Source organism: Mesoplodon densirostris, chromosome 7, assembly GCF_025265405.1.
Source record: "Mesoplodon densirostris isolate mMesDen1 chromosome 7, mMesDen1 primary haplotype, whole genome shotgun sequence".
In the NCBI taxonomy this organism is placed as follows: domain Eukaryota; kingdom Metazoa; phylum Chordata; class Mammalia; order Artiodactyla; family Ziphiidae; genus Mesoplodon; species Mesoplodon densirostris.
In genome coordinates this window covers 116,801,508-116,828,791 of record NC_082667.1, presented here as the reverse complement: position 1 = coordinate 116,828,791, position 27,284 = coordinate 116,801,508, and the positions used below count along the sequence as shown (strand labels likewise).

Below are 27,284 nucleotides of genomic sequence, written 5' to 3'. Positions count from 1 at the left end.
CTCTCCCCGCTTTAATACCAATTCATGTCTCCTCTTTGTCCCTCTGGAGAGTTGCTGAATAGGGCACGTTCATCGACCGTGGACACAAGCCTGAGTTCCTCTCAGTTTCTGAGGGGGTGGGAATTCTATTCAGAAATCAAATATTGACTCTCAGCCTAAAACACTTTGATGTTTTCAAGTTTTCCACTTCGGAACTGGGAGCACCTCCTCCCTGGCTTATGGACATCTGGACCCCATGCCGTTGCAGGATCACATTGTTTCTGCTAGTAAACCCCACGCCTTTTTGAGACACCCTATCTGTAGAACTCTTGTCTTCCAGGCATCCCCTTACATTCACAGAACTCACAGGCAGCAAAACCAACATTCACGATGAAGGCCCCGGGGAGGGCACGGGGAGCCTTTTGACCCCCATCTCTGTTCCTATTTGATGTTTCTCAGAAGCGAGCCAGAGCTGGGGAATTTTAAAAAGAAAAAGGAAAGAAAAAATGTCCTTGGGGAGGGCCATTCCTCACTCTCCAGGCCCACAGAAAGCTTATTTTTTCCAAAGAGAGCTAGCTAATCTGTCCCTGGTTCGCTGGTTGCCAGAGCAGCAGGGCCCTGCCTTCTCTCAACTCAAAGCCTCACACAAATTCCTCGTTCCCAGGCAACGCGCTGCAGCACCACGAATTCCCGAGTCCTCCCTCTCCCTCCTTTCTGGCAAACTGAACTGATGGTAGGGACAGCTCTAGCACCGTTCACATATAGGTTATGGAACAAAGAATTGAAAATAACTTCAGCAACGAGAGGGCACCAGGAGTGGGCAGAGAGGTCCACCTTACATCCCGGGGCGTCGTCAGAGGGTGGGTGCTGGGGGTAAAGGGTTAGACCAGGATTTGAACTTCCAACTGATGACCCAGAGAGGTGGTCGGGAGCCTCAGCTTTGATAGCAACTAACCTGGGTCTCTAATCCAGGTTCTGCCACTCAGTAACTATATGACCTCAGCAAACTGCTAACTTCTTGAAGTTTTAGTCTCTCTTTGTAAAATGAGGTGATAATATCTACTGAAAAGGAGGTACTGGGAGAATTAAATGAACAAATAGATACAAAGTGCCTGACAGTAGGAGTAGCTTACACACACACACACACACACACACACACACACACACACACACTTTGAGAGCAGTTAGAGAAGGGGAGAAGGTTTGGACGGGATACCTTCCTGCAAGGTCACCCAGAAATCTGGGGAATTAACTTCTCCTTACCCCGGAGAAGCAGCCTTCAACACATATCTGATGGCAGTTTGTGGATAAATATCCCAGCTCCCTTGCCCCTTGGGTGGGATAATTCTGAGGCTTATTCTTCAATTTCCCACAGGATTAAGCTCTAGCTGTCCACGGTAGCAAATTGCTTGATGTGCAACCTTCATTGGCTTCCTTCCCTTCCATGTCTCATTCCCCCAATATCCTTCCTGGTTTTGCAGGGATCACCTTTCAAGTAAACTATTTAGCTTCTTGTCTTGGAGTCTGCCTCTGGGGGAACCCGGACTAAGATACCAATACTTCTCCAAATTTCTGAAGGCCTAAGTTCTCAGCATTGTCTCTGACTCCAAACTCCTGCTTCACCTGAATTAGTCCCTTTAGAGATCATTTCACTGTTCTATATGTGCTGTCCTCCCGCCCACCTTGTTGATCCAGACCTGGAACTCCGTCCTTTGTCTCAGTGTGTAAACACACATACACACACACACACACGTATTAGTTTTCTATGCTGCATAACTAATTGCCACAAATTTAGCAGCTTGAAACAACATACATTTATTTTTTTTACAATTTCTGTGGGTCAGGTACAGCTTAGCTGGATTTTCTGCTCAAGGTTTCATCAGACTTCACTTAAGGTGTCAGCTGGTTTGCAGTCCTTTCTGAAGCTCAAGGTCCTCTTCCAAGCTCATGTAGTCGTTGGAAGAATTCAGTTCCTTGTGCCTGTAGTACTGAGGTTCCTATTTTCTTGCCAGCTATTAGGTGAGGGTAGCTCTCGGCTCCTAGAGCCATCAGCATTTCCCTGCCACGAGGCTGTTTCACAGCAGGGGAGTTGACTTCTTCAGAGTCAGCAGGACCACCTCTCTCTGGTCTGCTAAGTCTTGTATAACATAATCTAACCAAGGGAGTGGCTATCCTATCACCTTTGCCATATTCTATCAGCTAGAAGCACACACACACACATACTGCGATTTGTGTACAGTAAACTTTTCTTAGAGTTTTGAAGAAGACAGAGGAGAAAGGGTTTTATAGTGTAACAATGCAAGTTGTTCTTCAATTGTTTTCAGCTCCCTGCCCCTTCTTGCTTCCTCACCCCCACCCCTCACGTCTCTCCTCTCTGCTCTTTCTCCATCCCCAATTCCAGTTTGTTTCTATTACACAGGGGTTTATCTGTTTGTGTCTTGACGCCTTTTGCTTCAGACCTTACCTTCCGCTCCATGTGGCATATCTAGATATTTTTCTTGCTAAAGACAATTTATTCTATAAGAGGAATTTGGGTGCCATTTGTTAGATTATTTTTCATTCTGCTACCAAAGATTAATTACAGTTTAGTGGAGGAGACAGATTTGAGTCAATTAATAACAGGATGTGAATGAAGGGAAGGAGGGGGAGGATGCTAAATATAAAAATCACCACTGATGTTATGGTATTAGCAAGGACCAAACCTCTCCAGTAGTATCCGTGCCAGAGCATTCTTCCTGCAGCCTGGAGACAAGAGAAGAGGCCAAGTGGGCAGGGACATTCTTAAATCTAATGGTAGGGTTACTAAAGCCTACTTATCTATACATCATTCGCGTGTGTGTGTGTGTGTGTGTGTGTGTGTGTTGAGGGAGGTTTCCATTCTGAGCTGCAGGGCCACTGCCTGGGTGCTCAGCATATCGGCCTGAGTACGGCAGGCCAGGGCTGCCATGGGTGCGGGGGAGGGGAGGGTCGGAATCCCAGAGCCCCAGAGCAGGTGCCAAATGAGAGTGGCCTGAAGCACCTGTGTGCAGCTGGAGGGCCAAGAGGACCGGGCCGAGCTGCTCAGGAGAGGACGATGCCCGCAGAAATGCATCTGTTGAAGTGCTCAGTGGAGGAAAGGGCACGGGCCTTGGATGCGGTCAGTCAAGCGGTGTGTCTACACATTGCTTAATAGCCATGTTATGCAGAGCTCAGAGCTCCTCCCTGGGAGGAGACACATAAGAATGAAGAATTACAGCCCCTGCCCTGGAGAGCCTCCCAGGCTAATGAGGAGGTGGCCACAGTAACCATGTTTTCTGATCCCAAGGGGGACAACCCTCTTCAAAGCTAAAGAAAAAAATAATATATATAACCAGGATATCCATACCAAAAGAAAAAAACGAAAGACAAAAAAGCAAAAACTCCAGTCTGAATCATCAACAATTAGCTGGAACAGACACACCCACAGGGAAAAACACAAGGAATGCATGGAAGGATAAAACAAGGTCAGCTCAGACAGGTGAGATCACCGGTACGTGTTGTGTGTGAGACTAAGTTGGCTGTACTGTTATCTTATGTTTCTGTCACCCATTGCCTATTGGATCAGTGGCCCCCCTCAAAGTGAATCCCAGTTACTTCTGGGAATTCCCCAAGGGGTGCCGCACGTGTGCTCACACATCGCTCTGTCATCTGCAGTTGCTGTTTGGTGCCCTCCCCGCTGTCGTTCCTCCGGCCCGGCTCTCCTCACAGTTACCCTTCACTCCACCAGCTGCTAGAGAAGTCCCCCTGCCCCCCACAAGTTCTCGCCCATTCAATAGTCAGCGACTGTCTGCTGAGCACCTACTATGGGCCCCGCCCTGTGTTACACAGTAGGGCTACAGAGGCCAATAAGACACAGTCCTTCAATCAAAGAACTCTCTGTTGTTGAGATGAGAAAAACACAGAAACAGATGATATATGCCTCTGTAGGGCTACTCATCTTAGAACACCTGAAGCAGGATTGCAGAATTGCTCCTCGTACACTCAGATGTGCAAAGGCACCGTGGGGCCTTTGTGCCTTTGCAGCTGCTGGGGTCTCCCATGTGAGCCTCACACCGCCCCCGCCCAGGGCAGCAGAGGAAAACCAAAAGTCAGTCCATCCTGGTAAACTCAGTCTAACCCAACCACCTGAACATTCACTTGAGGTAGCTCAGTCTCTGCTTGGATCAGTCTTTCCAGTTTCTTCCCCAAACCCAGCTCTTCTCTGAGAAGGGTTAGGGTGAGCATAGGTGGTGTGGCTTAGGGGTCCTTGTGGCAACGGGGGAGATGGTGTCCGGGGCCTTCTCAGGACACCCACTGGTCTCTGCACGAGTCTAGGTGGCTCTCCGGTCTGAGGGGCGGTTGGTGGCCCAGCTGTCACCTGCACAGTGTGGCCCCTTTGCTCCCTGTTCTGCCCTCTATTGGTGCTTTACCCTCCAGCACCTCTGGGTCCCCTCAAGGGAACATGTGGCCACTTGGGGCACTTTCGCATTCTGCGTGGGTGTAAGGAGCCTAAGGTTCATCCCTGGAGGGGATGTGGAGAACTTAGATCCTGCCCACGTCTCCCTCTATCACAGTTCTCTTTCCACAGTCCTTCAGGATGAAAAAGGCAGAGTTCAGGCTTTCTATTTCCTGAACACCATATGCTTTTACCTCAGACAATAAGCCTCTGGACCTACCATCACAGGCAAAAGAGGCCATTTGTCTACAACTATAGAAGAACGCTATGATCTGGTCCACAGCCTGCTCTGTGATACATCCAAGGAGCAGATAAAAGAAATTAAAATATCCTTCTGTACCTTACAAACACTGGCTTTCAAGCCTTTCGTCTTGCTACTGACTCTAAAATACTATTTTCGATGTCAGAAGCTGAATATTGCCTTTCTCTTTTTCATTGTATTCATGCTGAAACACCATTAACTCTACCAGAGGCAGACAAGCGCCTTGAGCTGTGTAGGAAAATGTCACAACCATAAAGATGCAAAAGGAAACAAATCTGACTTGTGTATTTCAGAATACTTTTTGGAGTTCCTCTGTGAAGTTCAAAAGCAATGCTTCCCACCTCTTCTCCCCATCCTTTGGCTCAGATGGACCATGCACTCAATCTTCAGTTCTAGAAACCTGGCTTACACAAGCTGTCTCCAGTATGTAAAAAGAATACTTTGAGAGATAGCTACTGCATTTACAAAACTAAGGTCAGCGTTAGAGACAGTCAAGAGGGGAAGCTGTAAACTTTTGGTCTCACCAAGATATAAAGATCCCTAAAGGAATGGAAAAAAAGAAGAGGCAGTTTTTCCTTAAAGTTTAAAATATCACCTCTCCAACGAAGAATTTTCTAGGCACTCTACCGTACTAAATCTTCATCAGTCCTCTCAACAATTTCTACAAGGAAGCTACTGTTTTCCCCCCTTTTACAGATGTGAAATTGGAGAATTAACAAGGCTGCACACCCATCCCCAGATCACACAGTTAGCAAGCATACATTCCACTGCCGCCCCTCAGGAGAGGATGTGGACGTGGTAATGAAGGGTCAGGGTAGAGCTGGGGTGTCTCTCTTCATCACGCCTCAAGACTTGAGGAAACGGCTGGGCTGTAGCTGGTGACAGAACCCCAGGCCCTTGGGCTATTACCTTCATCTTTGTTCTGACATGTTCTAGGAAATGGGCTGGAGGCTAGGGAATGAGCAGAGTAGCTTCTGGAGAAAGGTTCCCAGCATCTATGTGATTCTATGATAGGAGAGAGAAGCCCAAGCAGCACCAGGACAGGTATGAAAATAATAGAATTCAAGCCATATTCCAATCTTCTTTCTTTGGGGTGGAACAGGAGTTTTCCATTTCTTCAGAAGTTTCTGGAATCTCTCATTCCCCAGCTTTTGAAAAGCTCCTCTCCCTCCATTTTCAGAGTTTATTGGAGGTGTGTCCCTGGCGCACACCCTCCTTTGCAGGAACAGGGAGCGTGAGGTGGAGACAGGACAGGTTGGGACACACAAGGTCCAATTTAGTTTGTGTCCCAGCCCAGTCCCTTCAATGAGCCCAAATCCTCATCTCCCCCTGACAGTGGTGCTCAGCGCAGGTGAACAAAGAGCTGCTAGGCTGCTGGGACCCATCAGACTGAACCCTGTGCTGGAGATTATCTCCCAAGCAGATACTCTCCTCCGAACCCGGGATGTAGGGCTTTGAAACTAGAAAATGCCAGGTCTGAAAGAGAGGAAAGAACAAGTCCAGCAACACACAGAGCTCTGTGTATTCAGAGGGAACTTGGCAGGGTTGTGTTCGGGCAGAGAAACTCCGAGTGGTACAAAGGGACGTGCCCAGAGTGGAGAAATCATGCTAATTGTGTGCACCAGAGCTGGAGAACGCCACCCAAAATGAAGAGAGAAAGGGAAGCCCTGTCCAGAGCCTTCAGTGCCCTGCGCCTCACTCCTTTTCTCTACCTGCTTCTGATCCAGACAGGTAGGAGACCAGAGGGTAAGACAGGGTCTAGAGAAGGGACCCGGGGCTTTCAAAGGAGAGGGAGGGGAGAGCTGAGGGCCAGAATGCCTCTGGGGCGGGAGGAGGGGAGAATGCTCAGCCACCGTGGGAAGCGTCTCAGTGAATTCAGGCATTCGTGTTGAATGTATTTCTTCATTCTGTATGCCTCCTGCCCGGCCCCTGCCCCCCATCCCCCAAAGCCTGCATGACTTTGCAGCTCCCACGGCATTCCGTACATTAGATGGAGGGCAATGAGCCGTTTCTGATGGGATGTCTTGTTGGCGTGGGCCAGTCTGGCATTCTTTCCAAGGGACTATGGTGGGCCTTGGAGGGGTGGGGAAATCTTGGTTTTGTGTCTCCCCAGCCGCCACCCTGGCTTCTCTGAGTGTAAAATAACAAGGGAGATGAAAGAAGCTTTGGAGATAATAAGCCTCCTGGTTTGGGAGAGTAACACCAACCTATGCATAACACACACGCCATAGACACCTACCTCCCCCTACCAACTTCTTGGAGAAATGATCTTATTTGAAATACATGTGCTTATGTGCACACACGCAGGCGCGCACACACACACTGTTCCAGAGAGCCTAGGAATTCACAATTTAGTGGGGCAAATAAGATGCAGAGATCATTTTAATAAAATGCAGAAACTACTATGAGTCAGAGAGGCAGAGGGTTCCAAGAATCAGAGAGAGGTCACCTACCGCATCAGGAAGCTGGTGCTGGTGGTACAGGATGGGAGTGGGGGAATATCAGGGGAGGTTTCCTGGGAATGTCTGCACTGAATTTTAAAAGATGAGAAAAACAGATAGGTGTGGGAGTGAGCATTAGAGTTGGGAAAATGGGCCAAGATCAACAGCTTGAAATGGTATCACATGTTAGGAGCAGCCCAGTCAGTTACCGCTGCTGGAGAAGAAAGTGTGGATGGAGTTAGGTGAGACTGGTAAACTCTGCTAAGGAAACTGTAATATAATTTGCAAACAATGGGAGCGGGGGAGGACATTGAATGGTTTTTAATCTGGGAACAAGCAAGGCCAGAGTATAGCTCAGATCCCTCACTCTGCAGTGAGGTGTTGGAGGTGAAACTGTAGGCAAGCAAGATAGGAAAGGAAGCCTGTATCCATTTGCTGGAACCACAGACTGGGTGGCTTCAATAGCAGAAATGTATTGTCTCACAGTTCTGGAGAATAAAAGTTCAAGATCAAGGTGCTGGCAAGGCTGTGCTCCCTCTGAAGGCCCTAGGGAAGGTTCTGTTCCAGTGCTCTCTGCTGGCTTCTGGGAGTTCCTTGGCTGTGACAGATTAACTTTAATCTTCACATGGCATTCTCCCTGTGCTTGTGTGTATATCCAAATTTCTCCTTTTTAAAAGGACACCAGTCATCTTTGATTAGAGGCCCACCCCACTCCAGCATGACCTCATTTTAGCTTATTACCTTGGCAATGACCACACTGCAAAATAAGGTCACATTCTGAGATACTTGGGGTTAGGACTTCAAGATATGAATTTTAGGGGACACAAGTCAAACCATAGCGAGGCTATTGCAATAGTTCAGGAGAGAAGTGACCTGGGCTGGAATTAGAATAAAGAGAGGGGGAGTGAGGGATGTTGAGATAATATTTTGGAGGGAAAGTCAGGACCTAGTGATTTATAGGAAGTGAAATGATCTAGAGAAGGAGGTAGGGTTTCTGTGTGAAACCATAAATTTAAAAAATGGGGCAAGGTTGGGAGATATGATAACTAGTGTTTCTCATGTTGAGGTTGAAATGCCTATGAGTCATGTGTGGGAAAATGTTGAATAACCTAAAGCTGGAGGGTTGGAGGGAAGTATTTGGAAACTGTCAGCCAAGAGGTGAGATTTAAAACAAGGAGAATGAATAAATATTACCTTGGAGGAGAAAATGAGCTAAATATGGAACATTGAGGAACCCCAAGATGTGCAGAGGAAGGCAGAGAATAAAGCCCACTGAGGAGCCCCAGAAGGAACAATCAGAGACACAGAGGGAGACCTGGGAGACTGTGGTATCTATAAAGTGAAGGGAGTTGGGAGTTTCCCAGACAATCAACATCAAATGTATCAAGGAGCCCAGTATAATAAGGACCTGAAAGAGCCCATTAAAGAGCCAATTAAAAGGTTACCATTAGGGACTTAACTGGTGGCACAGTGGTTAAGAATCCGTCTGCCAATGCAGGGGTACACGGGTTCGAGCCCTGGTCCGGAAAGGTCCCAAATGCCACGGAGCAACTAAGCCCATGCACCACAACTACTGAGCCCATGTGCCACAACTACTGAAGTCCTTGCGCCTAGAGCCCGTGCTCTGCAACAAGAGAAGCCACTGCAATGAGAAGCCTGCGCACCGCAACGAAGAGTAGCCCCCGCTCTCCGCAACAAGAGAAAGCCCACGTGCAGCAACGAAGCAATAAATAAATAAATAAATTTATTTTTTTTTAAAAAAGAGGTTACCATTAGCCTTGTTGAGAGCGGTCTCAGTGGAAATTACAATGAGTTGAGGAAATGAGAGCTGAGGGTATGGAGGCAGTGAATTGGGAATAGGAAATGCACAATGAATTATACAAATCAGAGATGTTCCCGAAGCTCTTTCAGGTCATCATATGGTAAAGAAAAAAATATATAGAAAGATCTTGTCAGTCAGTGTGATTAGGCAAAAAAAAAAGGTGACAAATGATCTCCTGTGAGGGAAAATGGAACTTAATAATTATTATATAACAAGGGACTTCCTTGGCGGTCCAGCGGTTAAGACTCCGTGCTTCCACTGCAGGGGGCATGGGTTCGATCACTGGTCAAGGAACTAAGATCAGGCATGCCACGTGGCTCGGCCAAAAAAAAAAAAAAAAGGTATAACAAAAAAGTTCTAAAGATAAACTATGCTAATAAGATATTAGTTACAATCTATGACAGGTAAGACTTGGTAAGTGCAGGGTCAGGCCATTGTACTGCTGTGGACTCAAGAGCAATAAAGAGCTGAGATTCTATAAGGAATTTCTGCCATCCTCAACCTATGAGGAAAGTGTCAGCTTCTGTGACAAATAAATTCCAAAATTTAAGGCCTCCTGGCATTAACCATGGAGTAGTCAGTGCCGTTTCAGGCTAGGCCTGGAATGAGGAAAGACTGTTCCATGAGGTTTTTCAGGCACCAAGCTGATGGAGCGCTATCAACTTTGACATGTGTTTCCAATGGTCAGTCTGAGATTTATCTTCATTTCTTTTAGGTAGAGTATTAAAAAAAAAGGAGGGAGGTTTTTCTAAATCAGCCTATAAAAGGTGTCTACAACTTTTGCTAGTATTATTGACTAGAAATCAGTAGTATCATAATTAATTGCAAGGGAGGCTGGGAAATGTATTTTTAAGATTGGCACTAAAAGGGGGGCTGGACCATGTGGCCCTGGCTCCCAGAGATTTACCTTAATCCCTTGCCATACTCCCTTATGACAGCAATCACCAAACTAGCCTCAGGCAAGTAACACTTAGTACTCTGAACCTAATATGGCCTAATGAGGCTTTCCTAAATTCATCACAGCCCTATTCCTGGAACATTCAAACAAGGCTTTTCTAGAGGCTAGGATACTATTTACAGACATAAACACAGCATGCCATAAATCTAGATAATCTGATTTGCAAGATGTTACTCTCTGGGATCCTAGAGTTAGCGCATCCTCTACCGACCCAATAGCAGGAAGTCCCTTGCCTGGTTTCCACCCTTTTAGTCCTAAGATCACCTTCACATCGTAGGTGCTGTCTTTTTTTTTTTTTAATTGCAATTGAAAATTACATACAGGAACATGCATTTTGCATAAGGATACAGTTTTATGAACCTTTATGAAGTGAACAGACCCATTTAATCAGCCCCCAAGACCAAGAAAAAGAACATTTCAGCACGTCGGAACCACCCCCATTCTATTTCTGTTACTATTGCCTTCCCTCCAGGGTCACGGTGGTGTCCTAACTTCTAATATGGATTAATTTTGCATGTCTTTGAACTTCATAAAAATGGAATTATATGTATGCATTCTTTTATGCCTGGCTTCTTTCAATGAGCACCAAATTTGTAAGATTCATGCATTTTGTTGTTAAAATTATAACTTGTTTGGTCTCAGTGCTGTAGAATATTCCATTGTATGAATTTACCACAATTTATCTATTGAACTTTGATAGACACTTTGGTTGTTTACAGTTTGGGCCTTTATGCATAGAGTTGTTAAAACATTCTAGTAGATGTCTTTTGGTGAACAGATATACCCAGGAGTAGAATTTGCTGAGTTATACGTGTGTGGTTAGACTTAGTAGACATAGCCAGAGTTTTCAAAAGTGGTTGTATCAATCTACATGGTTGTATCAATCTACATTCCCACCAGCAGTGATTGAGAGTTCCAGATGTTCCATATATTCACCAATAATTGAATCTTCTCGTTTTCATTTTAGCTATCCTAGTATGAGGTGGCATCAAATTATGGTTTAAAATTGTATTTCGTTTTTTTTTTAATTTTTTAAATTTATTTCTTTTTGGCTGCATTGGGTCTTTGTTGCTGCACGCAGGCTTCTCTAGTTGTAGTGAGCGGGGGCTACTCTTCGTTGCGGTACGTGGGATTCTCATTGCGGTGGCTTTTCTTGTTGCGGAGCTCGGGCTCTAGGCACGTGGGCTTCAGTAGTTTTGGTTCACGGGCTCTAGGGTGCAGGCTCAGTAGCTGTGGCACACGGGCTTAGTTGCTCCGCAGCATGTGAGATCTTCCCGAACCAGGGCTGGAACCTGTGTCCCCTGCATTGGCAGGCATATTCTTAACCACTGCGCCACCAGGGAAATTGCATTTCTATGATGATTAATGAAGTTGTGTCTTTTTCATATATTTATTAGCCATTTGGAAATCCTTTTATGTGAGGTACCTGTTCCAAGTCTTTTGCCCACTTTCTACTGAGTTTCCTGGATTTTGTTAAAGTACTAATTTGTAGGAATTTAAAATATATATGTTGGATATGAGTTGTTTATAGGATATATGTATTACAAATATCTCTCACTGTACAGCTTGCCTTTTCACTCTCTTAATGGTGTCTTTTGATGAACAGAAGCTCTTAACTTTATTGTGTCCAGTGTATCATTTTCTTCTTTTATGGGTACCACTTTTCCGTCCTGTCAAAAAAATCTGTGTCTGCCCTCAAGTCATGGAGATATTATGCTATGTTTTCTTTCTAAAACATTATTTTTCCTTTCGCACTTAGATCTACAATCTACCTAGAATTGCTATTTGTGTGAGATGTGAGATAGGGATCAATATTCTTTTTTTTCCCTACGTGGCCCAGCACTATTTATTAAAAAGAAAAAAAATGCTTTCTCCACTTCACTGCAATGTCACCTGTGTCATAAGTCAAGCAATCAGGGAGTTCCCTGGCGGTCCAGTGGTGAGGACTCCATGCCCTACTGCAGGGGGCATGGGTTCGATCCCTGGTCAGGAACTAAGATCCCACAAGCCTAGCAGCCAAAAAAAAAAAAGTCAAGCTATCATGTTTAAGTCTGTTTTGGGACTCTCTATTCTGTTCCATTGATCTATTTGTCGATCCTTGTGCCAATATCACAAAGTAAACCTCGTGGGATTTTGATTGGCATTGTATTAAGTTTATAAGTCAGCTTGGGAGATATGACAGCTTAACAATAATGATTATTCCAATCCAAAACATGGTAAATCTCTGTGTGTCAGCTTAACACTTATTAGCTAGGTACACATTACTGAACGTCTACACTTTGTACAGTGTAGAAAAAAAGCTATCCTTCTCTTCCTGGATCCCAAGGGCCTTCTTCACCATTTCCATTTCCTGGTTTTCTCTTATATTCCTCAGTGATTGACACTTAAAATGATTTCACACTTTTGTAGGCCTCAACGTGGTAACAGCATAAGAAAACAATACAATAACCCCAACAGTGAAGGCCCTATACAGTAGGGACAGAGGAGGGTGGTTGTTTTCTCAGAGCCTTTAATATCCTTTATTGTTAATTCATTAAGAAAAACATTAAAAATGAAAAGTGGAAAGCAATATTTTTTCCTCTTCGAAAACCATGCTGTGTGCCCTTGGGTTACCGTATGCAGTTCTGGTTACCACACCTCAAAAAAATAATAGAGCTGGAGAAAGCCCAAATAAGGGTATCTATACTAGCCAAAGGGAAAGAGGAACTTCCTTGTGGAGACACATCCAAACAAAACAAAAAGCCCTTCAGATAAAAAGGGATTTAACTGCAGTCAGTGTTATCAGAGTGTATAGATTAGGTGTAACACATTTCCCACTATCTCATTGATACTTTTAAAAGGTAAATTGAAGGCAAATACTGGTAAAAGAAAACCTTTGCCCAGCAAAAATGATCACATGAAAATGAGTAGATGATGGTTTCTTTAAAGGAAGAGGCTATTAAGGGATTCCAAGGCTACTGGTAGGTACCTTCTTTTTTATTTTAGCATTTTATTTTTATTTTTATTTTATTTTATTTTTTATACAGCAGATTCTTATTAGTCATCAATTTAATACACATCAGTGTATATATGTCAAGCCCAATCTCCCAATTCATCCCACCCCCCCGCCGCTTTCCCCCCTTGGTGTCCATATATTTGTTCTCTACATCTGTGTCTCTACTTCTGCCCTGCAAACCGGTTCATCTGTACCATTTTTCTAGGTTCCACATATATGCATTAATATACGATATTTGTTTTTTCTCTTTCTGACTTACTTCACTCTGTATGACAGTCTCTAGATCCATCCATGTCTTCTTTCTCCATTTGTCTGTCGATGAGCATTTAGGTTGCTTCCAAGACCTGGCTATTGTAAACAGTGCTGCAATGAACATGGGGTGCATGTGTCTTTTTGAATTATGGTTTTGTCTGGGTATATGCCCAGTAGTGGGATTGCTGGGTCATATGGTAATTCTATTTTTAGTTTTTTAAGGAACCTCCATACTGTTCTCCATAGTGGCTGTATCAATTTACATTCCCACCAACAGTGCAAGAGGGTTCCCTTTTCTCCACACCCTCTCCAGCAGTTGTTGTTTGTAGCTTTTCTGATGATGCCCATTCTAACTGGTGTGAGGTGATACCTCATTGCAGTTTTGATCTGCATTTCTCTAATAATTAGTGGTGTTGAGCAGCTTTTCGTGTGCTTCTTGGCCATCTGTATGTCTTCTTTGGAGAAAGGTCTATTTAGGTCTTCTGCCCATTTTTGGATTCGGTTGTTTATTTTTTTAATATTGAACTGCATGAGCTGTTTATATATTTTGGAGATTAATCCTTTGTCCGTTGATTCATTTGCAAATACTTTTTCCCATTCTGAGGGTTGTCTTTTTGTCTTGTTTATGGTTTCCTTTGCTGTGCAAAAGCTTTGAAGTTTCATTAGGTTCCATTTGCTTATTTTTGTTTTTATTTCCATTACTCTAGGAGGTGGATCCAAAAAGATCTTGCTGTGATTTATGTCAAAGAGTGTTCTTCCTATGTTTTCCTCTAAGAGTTTTATAGTGTCCGGTCTTACATTTAGGTCTCTAATCCATTTTGAGTTTATTTTTGTATATGGTGTTAGGGAGTGTTCTAATTTCATTCTTTTATGTGTAGTTGTCCAGTTTTCCCAGCACTACTTATTGAATAGACTGTCTTATCTCCACTGTATATCCTTGCCTCCTTTGTCATAGATTAGTTGACCATAGGTGCGTGGCTTTATCTCTGGGCTTTCTATCTTGTTCCATTGATGTATGTTTCTGTTTTTGTGCCAGTACCATATTGTCTTGATTATGGTAGCTTTGTAGTATAGTCTGAAGTCAGGGAGTCTGATTCCTCCCGCTCCGTTTTTTTCCCTCAAGACTACTTTGGCTATTTGGGGTCTTTTTTGTCTCCATACAAATTTTAAGATTTTTTGTTCTAGTTCTGTAAAAACTGCCATTGGTAATTTGATAGGGATTGCATTGAATCTGTAGATTGCTTTGGGTAGTATAGTCATTTTCAAAATATTGATTCTTCCAATCCAAGAACATGGTATATCTCTCCATCTGTTGGTATCATCTTTAATTTCTTTCATCAGTGTCTTATAGCTTTCTGCATACAGGTCTTTTGTCTCCCTAGGTAGGTTTATTCCTAGGTATTTTATTCTTTTTGTTGCAATGGTAAATGGGAGTGTTTCCTTAATTTCTCTTTCAGATTTTTCATCATTAGTGTATAGGAATGCAAGAGATTTCTGTGCATTAATTTGGTATCCTGAAACTTTACCAAATTCATTGATTAGTTCTAGTAGTTTTCTGGTGGCATCTTTAGGATTCTCTATGTATAGTATCATGTCATCTGCAAACAGTGACAGTTTTACTTCTTCTTTTCCAATTTGTATTCCTTTTATTACTTTTTCTTCTCTGATTGCAATGGCTAGGACTTCCAAAACTATGTTGAATAATAATGGTGAGAATGGACATCCTTGCCTTGTTCCTGATCTTAGAGGAAATGCTTTCAGTTTTTCACCATTGAGAATGATGTTTGCTGTGCCTTTGTTGTATGTGGCCTTTATTATGTTGAGGTAGGTTCTCTCTATGCCTACTTCCTGGAGAGTTTTTATAATAAACAGGTGTTGAATTTTGTCAAAAGCTTTTTCTGCATCTATTGAGATGATCATATGGTTTTTATTCTTCAATTTGTTAGTATGGTGTATCACATTCATTGATTGCATATATTGAAGAATCCTTGCATCCCTGGGATAAATCCCACTTGATCATGGTGTATGATCCTTTTAATGTGTTGTTGGATTCTGTTTGCTAGTACTTTGTTGAGGATTTTTGTATCTATATTCATCAGTGATATTGGTCTGTAATTTTCTTTTTTTGTAGTATCTTTGTCTGGTTTTGGTATCAGGGTGACGGTGGCCTCATAGAATGAGTTTGGGAGTGTTCCTTCCTCTGCAATTTTTTGGAAGAGTTTGAGAAGGGTGGGTGTTATCTCTTCTCTAAATGTTTGATAGAATTCACCTGTGAAGCCATCTGGTCCTGGACTTTTGTTTGTTGGAAGTATTTTAATCACAGTTTCCATTTCATTACTTGTGATTGGTATGTTCGTATTTTCTATTTCTTCCTGGTTCAGTCTTGGAAGGTTATACCTTTCTGAGAATTTGTCCATTTCTTCCAGGTTGTCCATTTTATTGGCATACAGTTGATTGTAGTAGTCTCTTAGGATGCTTTGTATTTCTGTGGTGTCTGTTGTAACTTCTCCTTTTTCATTTCTAATTTTACTGATTTTAGTTCTCTCCCTCTTTTTCTTGATGAGTCTGGCTAATGGTTTATCAATTTTGTTTATCTTCTCAAAGAACCAGCTTTTAGTTTTATTGATCTTTGCTATTGTTTTCTTTTTTTCTATTTCATTTATTTCTGCTCTGATCTTTATGATTTCTTTCCTTCTGCTAACTTTGGGTTTTGTTTGTTTTTCTTTCTCTAGTTCCTTTAGGTGTAAGGTTAGATTGTGTATTTGAGATTTTTCTTGTTTCTTGAGGTAGGCTTGTATAGCTATAAACTTCCCTCTTAGAACTGCTTTTGTTGCATCCCATAGGTTTTGGATTGTCATGCTTTCATTGTCATTTGTCTCTAGTCCTTTCTCTCTTTCTTCTCCTTCTGGGACCCCTATAATGCGAACGTTGTTGCATTTCATGTTGTCCCAGAGGTCTCTTAGGCTGTCTTCATTTCTTTTCATTCTTTTTTCTTTATTCTGTTCCGCAGCCATGAATTCCACTATTCTGTCTTCCAGGCCACTTATCCGTTCTTCTGCCTCAGTTATTCTGCTATTGATTCCTTCTCGTGTATTTTTCATTTCAGTTATTGTATTGTTCACCTCTGTTTGTTTGTTCTTTAATTCTTCTAAGTCTTTGTTAAACATTTCTTGCCTCTTCTTGATCTTTGCCTCTGTTCTTTTTCCAAGGTCCTGGATCATCTTCACTGTCATTATTCTGAATTCTTTTTCTGGAAGGTTGCCTATCTCCACTTCATTTAGTTGTTTTTCTGGGGTTTTATCTTGTTCCTCCATCTGGTACATAGCCTTCTGCCTTTTCATCTTGTCTATCTTTCTGTGAATGTGGTTTTTGTACTACAGGCTGCAGGATTGTAGTTCTTCTTGCTTCTGCTGTCTGCCCTCTGGTGGATGAGCCTATCTAAGAGGGTTGTGCACGTTTCCTGATGGGAGGGACTGGTGGTGGGTAGAGCTGACTGTTGCTCTGGTGGGCAGAGCTCAGTAAAACTTTAATCCACTTGACTGTTGTTGGGTGGGGCTGGGTACCCTCCCTGTTGGTTGTCTGGCCTGAGGCAACCCAACACTGAAGCCTACCTGGGCTCTTTGGTGGGGCTAATGGCAGTCTCTGGGAGGGCTCATGCCAAGGAGTACTTCCCAGAACTTCTGCTGCCAGTGTCCTTATCCCCACGGTGAGCCACAGCCTCCCCCACCTCTGCAGGAGACCGTCCAACACTAGCGGGTAGGTCTGGTTCAGTCTCCCCTGGTGTCACTGCTCCTTCCCCTGGGTCCCGATGTGCACACTACTTTGTGTGTGCCCTCCAAGAGTGGAGTCTCTGTTTCCCCCAGTCCTGTCCAAGTCCTGCAATCAAATCCCACTAGCCTTCAAAGTCTGATTCTCTAGGAATTCCTCCTCCCGTTGCCGGACCCTCAGGTTGAGAAGCCTGACGTGGGGCTCAGAACCTTCACTCCAGTAGGTGGACTTCTGTGGTGTAAGTGTTCTCCAGTTTGTGAGTCACCCACCCAGCAGTTATGGGATTTGATTTTACTGTGATTGCGCCCCTCCTACCATCTCATTGTGGCTTCTCCTTTGTCTTTGGATGTGGGGTATCTTTTTTTGGCGAGTTCCAGTGTCTTCCAGTCGATGATTGTCCAGCAGCTAGTTGTGATTCTGGTGTTCTCGCAAGAGGGAGTGAGAGCACGTCCTTCTACTCCGCCATCTTTGTTCCAATCGGTTCTGGAGGCTGAAGTTCAAGATCAAGATGCTAGTAGAGCTGGTTTCTTCAGAAGAAAGAATAGACTTTCTTCTGAAGTCTTTCTTCTTGGCTACCTTCTCTTTGTGTGTTCACTTGGTGTCCCCTCAGCACCTGTGCACCCTTGGTGTCTCTTCGGTACATTCTTATATTTTAAAGTTTGACATTCCTTGGTGTCACCACAGGTCAAAATCCTACTTGACGAGGGCCACCTACCTGATCCGGTATGGCCGTTTAAATTGATAGGGACATCTTGCTGCGAGGTCAGTTTCCTTTTTTTCGGCCTCCAGCGGGAAGAGCAACTTTCTACATAATGATGCCTCAGAGACTTGAGGACAATGATTAAGTTAATCGTTTCTCAAGGTTGAATGGTCCCAGTCCCTTTTATTTGCACTGTTAGCCATTTCCTCACTTCTGTGTCCTGCTTTGGCACCTGTCCCAGTTCTCTGTGTCCCTTGAAAGTTGTGGGACCCTGAACTTAAAAGCAACTCCGATTTTGGCGCGAGTTTTGGGAACCAGTGTTTGCTCAGCGAAAACGCTTTCTTTGTCAGCTTCTGAGAAAGACTGCTCCCTCCACTCTGAACATACCTACATACATCCCTATGACTCATGGGCAGGCCCTGTTCACAAGCATCCACCTAGAAGAGGGTGAGGCCCAGGGCAATCCACATGCATTCTCCAATGTTTTTATCCAGAAGAATCAAGTTTAAATTGGTAGAAAGTGGGACTTCTCTGGCGGTCCTGTGGTTAGGACTCTGTACTTCCAATGCAGGGGTCACAGGTTCGATCCCTGGTCGGGGAACTAAGATCCCACATGCTGTGTGGTGTGGTCAAAATAAATAAATAAATAAATTGGTAGAAAGAGCTGACTTGAAGGGGGAAAGACATCACAAAAGCACTAGCAGGACCTTGTATGGGATGCAAGAGAGTGGACGCTGGGGAAACTCAGGGAGGGCCAGAGAAGACAGAAGGGGGGAGGAGAATCCCTTCCACTTTTTCTTGGGGCCGGGACTGTCACTGTCCAGCCTCCAGGAGGGAGGAAAGGGGAACCTCAGTGCTTGGGGTTGCTAAACCTCAGGATGGCTCTGCATATATCACTCTCATGTGCCAACCCCACTGCTTCAGACTGGGTCCTGAGGAAGGGGGGTAGATGTGCCCACCCTGGCCTTTAATGAAGCTCAGTGATTTTTTTCAGGGTCACCTCAAGTCACACACACCAAACCCTATTTGCCTATTCAGGGAAATTTGAAAGCTTGTGTTTCTAAATCAAAGCAAGCCTGGGACCTAGCAGATGCAAGGCAGGAAATCCCATCTAAATTATCACAGAAACTTAAAGCTGGAGAAATCTTAAGGATCATGTAGCCAAACAATTTCAGCCTGATACACAGAGCCATAAGGATTCTTAGCAGCACCCCAAGGTATTGGGGAGGACAGGGCTCTGGTCCTCACCACCTCTTTGACCAAATCAGGTGAACTAGAACTAAATTTCATTTCTTTTCAGTTTCTATAAGGTTTTGTGGGAACAAAAATACCTTTTTTTAAAAAAATTATTTATTTATTTATTTATTTACTTTTTGTGGTACGCGGGCCTCTCACTGTTGTGGCCTCTCCCGTTGCGGGGCACAGGCTCCGGACGCTCAGGCTCAGCGGCCATGGCTCACGGGCCCAGCCACTCCGCAGCACGTGGGATCTTCCCGGACTGGGGCACAAAGCCATGTCCCCTGCATCAGCAGGCGGACTCTCAACCACTGCGCCACCAGGGAAGCCCCCAAAATACCTTTAATTTAAAAAATTTGAAAATAGTTGATTTTGTCCATTCTAACTCCTGCCAATTGAGACTCCTCTCAGTAACAAGTATGTAATATTCATACATATGGTGGCTTTCATCATTAAAGTAGTCTCTTCCATGCTTAAGGTTTTATGATTGTAACATCCTTGACAGGTGATGGATCATAGAATGCCAGGGTGGAGAAGGCCCCTAGAGATCATCTGGTCCCACCACCTCATTATTCAGAGGAGGAAATGGAAGCACAGAGAGGTGAAAGAAAAGTCAATTGGCCTTTCCTTGACCACTTCCAAAGACGATGAGCTCATTACTTAACAATGCATTTGCTCCCAAAATGGACTGGATATGTTTTCAAATTAAATTTGCTTCGATCTCCACAACTAGCCTTTTAGTTCCATTGCCTCCTGGTTTGGTCTGGGTCCTCGAGGTACAAGGAGAGGAATAGGGGTTGGAAAGGTACAGCTCACCTTCCCCAAATCTACACTGCAGCAGTAGCAGAGTGGGAAACAGGGGTGAGAAAGAAGGAGGGAACTTCAGAGGCAATGACAGTCAAAGGAAGCAGCTGGGGGTGTAGAGGAACAGAGAACCTGACATGTATGTGTCTATTCAGCTAAACTCAGCCCTGTTCCTAGCTGACATCCTCTCCAGAAGACCCCTCCCTCAGGTGGCTGTATTGCTCTGCAAGGCCAGGTGCAAGGCCAACGAGCAGCATCTGTTCAGGCCCCAAAGTTCCTAAGAGATCTCTGAAATGTGAGATGTGTCTCTGGATGGGGCTGCCATTGGACAAGATGGTAAAATCCCAGAACTAACTACAGGGCTGGAACAAACCATGAGACCATCTCGTTACCACTCATTTGGCCTGTGGGAAATCTGAGCCCTGAACAGATAAGCAACTTCTCCCAGGTCCTAAGTCAACAATAGGGCCCCGACCTCTGATGCTCACTCCTGTGTTCTCTCCCCTACACCACAGTCACTGACATACGTATCGTGCTTTTGCACTGTGAACTGGATAAGACACTTGCTCTTGTTATCGTTGTCATCCTTATTTTCTAAAAGAGAAGAGTGAGGCCTAGAAGGATGACTCGCCCAAATTCTCACAGCCAGTAAGCAGTGGAGCCCAATCTTACAAGGTCTTCTGACTCCAAGCTCTTTGCTTGACCTGTCCCAAATCCCTCTTCCATAGGGGATGCAAATTGGGCTGGAGTTTGGGTGAATTTCCAGGACTGTTCTGCCCTGGGCCAGGCCTAGTATGATGCTACGTGCAGCTGGGGCAAGGATAGGGGAGGCTCTTGGTACGACCGGAGGGTTGTCCAGTTGTCCTCAGGCCCCTAAACGTGCCCTTTACTGGCGCTGTCTCGTGACACCCTCCTTTCTTTGGGAATCTACATGTCCATGCTTTCTCCATCCCCCACTCTCCCAATGCCCAATTAAGGAGAAAATCTGACAAATTCACTCTGAGGTCTAATGACCTATAAGTTTCAGGGGGTAGGGATGTTTGTCAGTTTTGCTCACTGATATATCCTGGGGACATAGAACAGTGTCTGGCACATGGGAAGTCTCAATACATATTTCCATAAATGGGCCACATAAGGTATGGGTTACCTGGAATCTTCCTCAAGAGGAAGGCAATAGGGAAAACTGCCAGAGGCAGAGGTCCAGATTGAAGAAGGATTGAGGGCAAAGGGATGGGTGTGAGGGATGACAGGGGAGCGGAGGGGCCAGAGCTACAGTCGAAGGGTAAGAAGGAAGGACTGACAGGGAGTGAACGGTCCAGAAGGGTGAGGCATGGAGAGACCAGAGGACTCGAAGATGGGAGTGAGGTTAGGAGCCAGGGCCTGATGCTGCCCTCACCTCGTGGGTCTCTGTTCACAGAGCCCCTGGAGGGGGTGAACATCACCAGCCCGGTGCGCCTGATCCATGGCACAGTGGGGAAGGCGGCCCTGCTTTCTGTGCAGTACAGCAGCACCAGCAGTGACAAACCCGTTGTCAAGTGGCAGCTGAAGCGGGACAAGCCAGTGACCGTGGTTCAGTCCATCGGCACAGAGGTCATTGGTACCCTGCGGCCCGACTATCGAGACCGCATCCGCCTCTTTGAAAACGGCTCCCTGCTTCTCAGCGACCTGCAGCTGGCCGACGAGGGCACCTATGAGGTTGAGATCTCTATCACCGATGACACCTTCACTGGGGAGAAGACCATCAACCTCACTGTAGACGGTAAAGTCTCTGGCAGGGAAGGAGGCGGGACTGGTGACTGGGACTGGGGCCACGTCCACCCAATACATTAGCTAGACCCCAAGAAAACCCACACAAAAGCCGCTTGGGAGTGAGCCAACAGGAATGTTAGAGGTTGGCAGATAGGCCATAGCTAACACGTATACAGCGCTTACTATGTGCCAGAAACGACTGTAAGTGCTTTGCCTATATTGACTCATGTAATGCTCATAATAATCTAGGGATAGTTAATATCACGGACCCCATTTTGCAGATGAGGAAACTGGGGCATAAGTTCAGGCAGCTAGTAACTGGTAGAGCCAATATTTGAACCTATTTTGACCTAAGCTTAGCCCAACTAAAATATCTTCCAGGCTGGGTCAGTTTAAGACATCTTGGAAAGGTATTTGGGAAGAAGGGAAGGGAAGGTCCATGAGGGCAGGGACCATAGCTGTCTTGTTCAGCATTGCACTCCCCGTGCTCAGTATGTGCTCAATAAATAGTGGGTAAATAAATGAGTGAGTGGCTGTATGGATGGATGGGTGGATGGATGGTGGTAAAGAGCTGGAGTGATGATCTCTGAACACCGCAGACTGAGTTGGAAGGTAGGCAGTTAAGAAGGGGAAGGGAGATGCTTTTTGGCCTGTGGCTCACAGGCTCCTCCCACCCCCGGGCTCAGTGCCCATTTCGAGGCCCCAGGTGTTAGTGGCTTCGACCACGGTGCTGGAGCTCAGCGAGGCCTTTACCCTGAACTGCTCGCACGAGAATGGCACCAAGCCCAGCTACACATGGCTGAAGGACGGCAAGCCCCTCCTCAACGACTCGCGGATGCTCCTGTCCCCCGACCAAAAGGTGCTCACCATCAGCCGCGTGCTCATGGAGGACGACGACCTGTACAGCTGTGTGGTGGAGAACCCCATCAGCCAGGGCCGCAGCCTGCCCGTCAAGATCACTGTGTACAGTGAGTCTCCCGCTGCCCTCCCTTGGGACTCAAAGCCCTGAGAGGCAGGGGCCCATGAGAGGCTAAGGACATCCCCGACAGAGTGCCACGGGAGGGGGAGAGAGGCAGAGATGGGCCAGCTTTCCCTGGAGGACAGCCACGGGTAGGAAGTGAGCTCTGGGCAAGGTCCACCACTGGCCAGCCATGCTGCCTGGGGTTCCTCTTCTATTTCTTCGGCCGCAGGAAGCTCTCCTCACCACACCCCGTGCCCCTTCTGAAGTCTCTCCCACGTCCCTGCCTCTCTCTCCCTAGGAAGAAGCTCGCTCTACATAATCTTGTCCACAGGAGGCATCTTCCTCCTTGTGACCTTGGTGACAGTCTGTGCCTGCTGGAAACCATCCAAGAAGTCTGGGTAACTCTCCAAGTTCCTCTCCCTGAGCACCTGAATCCTTCAACCCATTCCAGCCCCAAGCTCTGTTCTTTCCTTTAAACGCCTTTCCTCCCAGGGCCCCGCACCTCTTCCCAGGAGATCCATCTTACCACTGCATGTGTTGTATATGGAACCACATCCTGTGCTCACAACCCTGACAACCCCAGCACGATGAATACTGGTTTCACTTGCACGGCACCTTTTGTGAGCCAGGCACTGTGTTTGTGGTTAGGGTGTTACCTTTAAATGTGATTATCTGCAGTTTACAGACAACGACCGGAGACTCAGATTAGTTAAATGACTAGCCCACAGTCACAATGCTAGGGACAGACTCAGGATGCAAACCTAGATGGAACGCATCCCAAAGCTCTGGACTTCTCCCCCTCCCACCGCACTCAGCCCGTCTTCCTGTTACAAGGCCTCGTTTATGGCCATCAGATACCCACTGTGTCCTCACCCCCAGAACTTCTCCTGCTCACACTCGACAGCTCTGTTCACAGGGTGCTGGGTTGATTTGCAGGAAGAAGAGGAAGCTGGAGAAGCAAAACTCCCTGGAATATATGGATCAGAATGATGACCGCCTGAAAGCAGAAGGTGAGCTCCCAGCCACACACTCACCCGTCCCATCTGCACTCAGATCAGTGAGCTGCTGGGAAAAGGCCGAAATGGGCGACAAGGAAGCCAGCTCTGCAGGGCCCCTTCCTGCATCAACTGCACGAAGGCTGCAGAGCAGGGAGAGGAGCAGCCAAGGTAGGATCTCAGGTATTCCGGACCCTTTGGTGGAGGCTGGCTTCCCGATGGCCTTAACTGGCCATCGGGAAGCAAAGAGTGCAGGTGCTGGCTGGTGGAAAGGGTTCCGTACCTGGGCCAGCCACCCCATTCTTTGCTCCGTGCAGCAGACACCCTCCCACGAAGCGGAGAGCAGGAGCGGAAGAACCCCATGGCACTCTACATCCTGAAGGACAAGGTAAGCAGCTTCGGGCTGGGTGCCCCACAAACTCTCCAACAGCCCCTACCATGTTCTGGTATTACATAGCCATACCATATTGATATACCTTTCTAGGACTCAGAATAACCCTGAGAAATATCTGTGTCATCCCCACTTTAGAGATGAGAAAAATAAGGCTGACAGGGTGAAATGACTTGCCCAGGATCAAACAAGTAAATCAGTGGCAAATCTAGGCTTCAAACCCAGGTCTTTGGACACTGTCTCGGGTGATTTCCCTACTATTCCATAACCAACTCTGTCCCACGCTGTCCAAGGCAGGTGGAAGGCGCAGAGTAAGTGGACAAAGGACTCAAACTAATGCATTTCAACATTTAATGAGCACCTATTATGTGCCAGGCACCACGCTAAGTGTCCTGTGTTGCAAGCAAAAACAAACCTACGCCTGCAGCCCTCCAGGCAGTCGGAGTGTGGAGGGAACTATGTCCCCTCCACCTCGGTATTCCCAGCGCCCTGGAACAGCAGGCGCGCTCCCAGCCCTGGCCGGCTGTCCGCTGACCCCTCGCGGCACGTGTCCTTGCAGGACTCCCCGGAACCCGAGGAGAACCCCGCCCCAGAGCCTCGGAGCGCGACGGAGCCCGGTCCGCCCGGCTACTCCGTGTCGCCGGCCGTGCCGGGCCGCTCGCCGGGGCTGCCCAGCCGCTCTGCCCGCCGCTACCCGCGCTCTCCAGCGCGCTCCCCCGCCACGGGCCGGACGCACACGTCGCCGCCCCGGCCCCCGAGCTCGCCCGGCCGCTCGCGCAGCGCCTCGCGCACACTGCGGACTGCGGGCGGCGTGCACCTGATCCGCGAGCAAGACGAGGCCGGCGCGGTGGAGATCAGCGCCTGAGCCTCCTCGGGACCCCCCGGGGGGCGCCCGCGCACTGCTGCCCGCGGCCCGGGGGAGGGCAGGGCAGCTGGGCAGCAGCCCGCCAGGGGCGAGGGGCGAGGGGCTAGGGCAGAGGGGAGATGGAGGTCCTCACCTGGCGCTAGGGTTCCGGCGCGTGGACGATTGTGAGCATGCGCAGATGGGGGCACGCGGCGGGAAGGCGGAGGGTGGATCAGATGGTGAAACCGGGTTACGTTTGCTCCCGGCTCTTTAGTTGTGTTCTCAGTGGGTGTGGGTTGTGCCCTTTTAGGACCATATAGATTATTAAATTTACGGCCCAATCCCCGAGGGGCTTATGGAAACTAACATCAGTAACCTTACCCCCTTGACTGTTCTATGCCCTTCCTAGGGCACACTCACGCTTCCACCCATTCCCCTTCCCTCCGAACGAACTCCTGGTTCCTGGGGAACTTTTTTGGCAAGCCCAGATCAGAGAGGCCACTTGCCTCAAACGTTCAACTGTCCTAAACTAAGGGGAAGTCCGATGCCCTTTACTGGGTGTACAGAGCGCTGTTCTGAGCATCCACCTAATCATTGTGAAGGCAGTACCTTGGAGCACCCTTCTCAGGCATATGGTACCTCGGTACCTACCAGTTGGTGAAGGAGGAGCTCAAGGACAATACATTCCGTTGCCCCGCTAGCTACCGGGGTTCTAGCAAGAGCAAAGGATTCAAGCCTCCCACGCTTGGCCTCCTCCCAAAGCCTCCCTCAGTGGCGTGCCCGGCATTCTTTCCGTCTTTTCCGTCCCTGTTCCATGGAGAAGGGGCTTCTCACGCATTCTTCAGGCCCAGAAGGCTAGATCAAGTGAAGCTCTGTCTTTTGACCCCCCATACCTATGGCTTCTCCCTGGCTTTCTACAAAACAAGCCTTTCAAACAATCATTATCCCCCGGAAAGTTGTTGGGCTTCCTCCAGCTGTAAGAGGATGAAGTTTGACTCTCCCCAAAAATGGTAGGGGGAGGAGGAGGCTTATTGCTCCCCAGCATGTCTTGGAGACATGATGGAACCTTGGACTCTGGCCTCTCACCTGCCTTGCTCCCAGATGCTCAGGTCCCAGGAGACAGGACAAGGGCAGACTCCCCAGTCACACAAACAGCAGAATACCGAGAGGCTGGTCCACTGTGTAGGTGGGCCACGCCCATGCCACCGCCTCTTGAACAGTTTGTAGGAACAGTAATCTACCGTGTGAAGAGAGAGGGCAATTAAAAAGCTGAAAGAGAAGAAGTCCCTCGCTGTGTTCTGACCTCTCTCCCCTGATGCCTCTAGTGCATCCCTGGTCCCTCCTTAACTTCCTCAGCCCCTGCTCTGACTCTGCACCATCCCACAGAGCGACTCTCAAGGTCCCTGTTCCCCACCACTCCACACTGGAGCCAGTTTTGTCCCAGCCCCAAGGGCAGCAACATTTCTCGTTGGTCCTCTCTGCTCTTCCCTGGACGCTGTGCCCCTCCCAGCTCCCTGCCCCTGTGCACTTCTCCAGGCTCCTCGGAGCAGGTGTGCCTTTGCAGCTCCCCTTCCTTAGCCAGAACTGCTCCCCTCACTTCCCCAGGTGCCTCATCTAGAAGGAGATAATGTATGCAGGGGAAAGTTGCTCAGGCAGGTGGAAGATGCAGGACTTGGAGATGGGTACATGCTGGTCAGCCTTGAGAGGCAAGGGTGAAGATTAAGGTGAGATGCCGGCAAGTTGTATTCCAAACCCCGGTTCTGCATCCCTGAGGGGCCGGCTTCCCAGGCTCAAGCCAAATCTGCCTTAAATGGGGTGAGGGGGGAGTGGTTTTGTTTTTGTTTCGTTCTGATCTTCATCTTTGTATTACTGGCACCTAGCAGAGTGCCTAGCACATACTGGATGCTCAATAAACTTTTGATGAAATGAAGTGACAACTTTATTCCACTTAATCAAGGAGAACAAACAAACAGCCTAAAACTACCAGTCATTTCCCTTTTCTCTTTTCTTCTCACATCTCTCCATCATCCTTCACCCTCTCTGGAAATCCCGTATTGTCCATTCCAAAATCATCACTCACTCATTCATTCATTCATTTATTCCGGTGTTCTTTCGTTTATTCAACAAACATGTATTAATCTACCATGATCCGCCCTGTGCCAGACACTGGGGAAACAGCATAACTATGCCATGACCCCTACCAAAGAGAGTCTCGTGGAGGAAGACAGATAAGTAAACAGATTATTACAATACAGTGTGGAAAATGCAACGACAGGTAGATACAGGGTGCCATAGAGGCATGTAAGAGCAGCATCTAACCCAGACTAGGGGTCGTCAGCAAAGGTATCTTGGAGGAGAGCAAGCCTGAACTTAGTCTTAGAAAGACTGATTAATCAGATTGGGCGTGGGGGGTGGATAAAAGGACACATATTCCAGGCAGAAGGAGCAGCATATATAAAAGCTTAGAAGTGTAAGGTGAGTCCTGACTTCTTAGCACTCATAAAATGTGGATTACCCAAGGGCAAATGTTTATATTAGCACTGATGAAAGACCAGACTTGTGCCAGTGGCAAGGTGTGGGAGCTGAACTTGAGACTCCTGGATTAAATTGGTATTGGGCCCCAGCTGGTAGCATCCCAGGCTCCTAAAATAAAAAATACAAATCCTCTCTGGAA

At 46.8% G+C, this 27,284-nt stretch overlaps 1 protein-coding gene across 1 annotated transcript; it reads left to right on the top strand.

Moving 5' to 3' along the window:
• The first annotated feature begins 6,340 nt into the window (after positions 1 to 6,340).
• HEPACAM (hepatic and glial cell adhesion molecule) lies at positions 6,341 to 24,631 on the top strand. Its single transcript, XM_060104845.1, has 7 exons — positions 6,341 to 6,425; positions 21,088 to 21,429; positions 22,106 to 22,387; positions 22,679 to 22,772; positions 23,317 to 23,390; positions 23,693 to 23,763; positions 24,326 to 24,631. Exons 1-7 carry the CDS (start codon positions 6,341 to 6,343, stop codon positions 24,629 to 24,631), a joined length of 1,254 nt encoding a protein of 417 aa, XP_059960828.1.
• The last annotated feature ends 2,653 nt before the right edge of the window (positions 24,632 to 27,284 follow it).

Coding starts and splice junctions, on each gene's coding strand:
- HEPACAM (XM_060104845.1), top strand. CDS start 6,341: ATGAAGAGAGAAAGGGAAGCCCTGTCCAGAGCCTTCAGTGCCCTGCGC. Junction 22,388..22,678: donor CGTCAAGATCACTGTGTACA/GTGAGTCTCCCG, acceptor CTCTCTCCCTAG/GAAGAAGCTCGCTCTACATA. Junction 22,773..23,316: donor TGCTGGAAACCATCCAAGAA/GTCTGGGTAACT, acceptor GTTGATTTGCAG/GAAGAAGAGGAAGCTGGAGA.